Source organism: Zingiber officinale, chromosome 7A (assembly GCF_018446385.1).
Source record: "Zingiber officinale cultivar Zhangliang chromosome 7A, Zo_v1.1, whole genome shotgun sequence".
Lineage (NCBI taxonomy): Eukaryota > Viridiplantae > Streptophyta > Magnoliopsida > Zingiberales > Zingiberaceae > Zingiber > Zingiber officinale.
In genome coordinates this window covers 7,065,167-7,068,483 of record NC_055998.1, presented here as the reverse complement: position 1 = coordinate 7,068,483, position 3,317 = coordinate 7,065,167, and the positions used below count along the sequence as shown (strand labels likewise).

At 46.9% G+C, this 3,317-nt stretch overlaps 1 protein-coding gene across 1 annotated transcript; it reads left to right on the top strand.

The window, feature by feature from the left end:
* Positions 1-534: 534 nt before the first annotated feature.
* LOC122000859 lies at positions 535-2,072 on the top strand. Its single transcript, XM_042555333.1, has one exon. It carries the CDS (start codon positions 722-724, stop codon positions 1,892-1,894), a length of 1,173 nt encoding a protein of 390 aa, XP_042411267.1. The 5' UTR covers positions 535-721; the 3' UTR covers positions 1,895-2,072.
* The last annotated feature ends 1,245 nt before the right edge of the window (positions 2,073-3,317 follow it).

Here is a 3,317-nt window from a genome sequence, read left to right as displayed (position 1 = left end):
GAAAATATTAAAGAAGCAAGTGATGGCGGATTGGCGGATATGAAAAGAAAGGTGTCTTTAATCCTTTAACAATACTGCATTTGGAGGTCATTGCCTTATCTTGGAAGCTGGTATTATGCCGTAAAAACCGCATCCAATGTAATTAACGGGCTTAACATAATCATCATATATAATTTACAACTCTCTGTATTTGAATTGATTGCGAAGGAGAAAGGAATTCAATTTCATAAGGTAGGCCCGTGGCCCCACGTGCCAAGCGTGCATTCAAAGATGAGAGAGCGGTGCCATGAATGGCCGACTGCTGCTGTCAGTTTACCGGCTCTCTTTCTGTTCATTGCTGCCTTTTGTCAACTGCCGCGCACAGGCATCTAGAGAAATAAAGACTAAATTAATTAATTTGTTTGATTTCCTTCACACTGATTCATGAAAAATACGTACGGAGGGAGGGTTCAAGTCTTGATTAGTTTAAGATGCCGATGCCGATGCCGATGCCGATGCCGATGCGACGCTCTCGCTCCCAACTGGCTACACTGCCACACGGCTATATAAAGCCATCCCCACCCCACTCTTCTTTCTCCGATACCCTTTTAAAAAGGGCATCTTGTTGCACGCCACATCCGCCGCTCCTCTGGCCCGCAAGCTGCAATCTGTAACGAGGAAGAACTTACCTCCTCAAAAGCTGCGAAAGAACCGTCACCGGTACCGTACCAACGTAGCTTCCATGGTGGACGTCGACCGTCGAATGGCCGCCCTGAGCCCGGCGCACGCCGCAGGCCTCCGTCGCCTCTCCGCCCGCGCCGCCTCATCGCACGTCGCATCCACCGCTGCTCACCGTCTCGGCGCATTCTCCCTCCACCCCCTCGCCGAGGCCGTCCTATCCAACCTCCGCGCCGCCTCCGTCCCACTCTGCTCGGGCCTCTCCGAGCTAGAGCTCGCTCGCCTCGAGGCTGACCTCGCTTTCGCCTTCCCTCCTGACCTCCGCGCGCTCCTCGCCCTGGCAATACCCTCCGGGCCTGGCTTCCCAGACTGGCGTGTGCCCAACGCGGGTCTCCTCCTCTGTCTCCCGCGCGCCGCCGCGGCCCTCCAGGTCGCCTGCGGAGTCCTATGGCCGCGTTCCTGGGGCTCCCGCCCTGCGGACCCTGCCCGGGCCCTCCGCCGGGCCCGGGCCTCACTCCGCCGGGCGCCACTCTTAATACCACTCTTCGGCCGCTGCTACATCCCCTGCCTCCCCTGTCTCGCCGGCAACCCTGTTTTCTACGTCGACGACTGTCGTGTCTTCTGCTGCGCCATCGACTTCAGCGACTTCTTCCTGCGTCGTTGGTCCGCGTCTCCGCACCCGGATTCCTCTTTTCTTCTCCCCCGCCTCGACGCTGCTCGCTGGATTGAATTCTGGAGTGACGCCGCCTCCGACAGCCGCCGCCGCATCTCCTCTTCTTCGTCCTCCTCGGTTTCAGATTCGGTGTCCTCAACTTCATTGTCGTCTCCGCCTCCAGATGCGGCGCGCTTCGTGGAGATTCGGAGCCTCAGAGTGCCGGGCTGGGTGGGGGGCTACCTGGACGGCATCGGATCCGTCTTGAGGCAAGGTGGGTGGGACGAATCGGACATCCGTGAGATGGTTCACGTGCCAGCCTCGAGGGTCTTCGATGGTGGCGAACAGCTCGACGGGACGGACGCAATGGTCGACTCCGAGGCGGCGCTCGACGCTCTGCTGGTGAAGGTGGGCCGCTGCTCGGAGTCGCTCCGCCGGGCAGGGTGGAGCCCCGAAGAGATCGCCGATGCGCTGGACCTCGAGCTCCTACGGCAGAGGAGGAGGCAGCGATGCTCACCGGTGAAACTACCGCCTCCGATAGCCCTTAAGCTGGAGAAGCTATTGGAGGCGGTGGCCCGATCCTAATTTGCGGTGTCCTGACTCAATAACGAGCATTTTTCGTTTTTTTTTAAGTTTCTTTTCTAACGGTCGACGGGTTGAACAAGGGAGTGACGAGGAGTAAAGAAAGCGAGGAAAAAGAAATGTATGTACCATCGATGTAAATGTAATTATTATTAAAAATAGAAAATATTTTAATAAATAATATAAACACAACTGAACTCAGAATGCAATGCAATATTCTGTCTTAGCACATGATTTAGTATTAATTATAGTTATATTATTTTATTCGTTTTGAAATATATATAAACATTTTTTCTTCAACTGTATAAAAAAAATTAAATGCTCTAATTTTCACAGAAGTATAATGTCATTATTAATCATATTCATTGCATTTCATTTAAAATTTTACATTGTTTTATTAATTTTAATGATTGGATAAATACAATAATATTTTAAAAAGAATATTATATTATAGAAGCGTACAAATGGTTTAAATTACAGATTAGACATGGAAAGGAGTAACTTAGAGAATTTTATACTAACGATGCATCTGATTTATTTGAAAGAGCATCAGAGATGTTTCAATGATTTTTTTTCCATATAATTTTTAAATTTTCAACTTATCCCTTAACTCAAAATTTAAAATTGTAATCCAATAAGATAATGAGAGAGTGAAATATTACATAATAAAGAAAATATTTCTTTAGTTTTCTTATTGTTGGGATATAGCGCGTTAAACACGCGAAAAGCGTAGCGAAAATTAATTAGATCCTCTATCCAACAGATCCATGTGAAGGGAATAAATATTTTTTAAAATAATCTATACTAAGTTACATGATAGAATTATACCCTTGATGCGTACACACGATCTCCCGACAGCTCGGATCTCAACACGATCACACGCCCGCGCCTCTACGGTATCCACACGAACAAGTCTTGCCTTCGTTTGTCTCACAAACTCACAAGATGGAGATGGAAATCACTCAAGGTTGTGCTAGCAACCATAATGGTGATTTTCGGCCAAGAGAGGGAAAGAGGAAGAAGAAGAAGACCAAATGTTTTTCACCTTCTCATCTAATGAAAAATATCATCCGAAATGATATATATATCCATCTCATGAATACCAAAGGGTTTTGCCATTTCATCTTCCAATCCAATGACTCAAAATTAACAATTCAATCCAATGGTTCAATTTTGACCATTTAAATCCTTGGTGAACTCGAGTTCACCCAATGAGTCTAACTCATTGATTTTCATGCAATTTCGAATTCAATGAATCACCATTTCATTTATTCAAATTGACTCAATGAGTCTAGTTTGAATTGGACTCAATCTAACAATTGGATCCATTTGAGTCTTACTCAATAAGTCCAATTCGGATTAGACTTAATCCAATGAACTCATCTCCATATCTATTTGTTCTTTGTGTGTGATCCAATAGTTTCTC

Bases quoted from the DNA above. Each gene is read 5' to 3' on its own strand.
- LOC122000859 (XM_042555333.1), top strand. From the start codon at position 722: ATGGTGGACGTCGACCGTCGAATGGCCGCCCTGAGCCCGGCGCACGCC.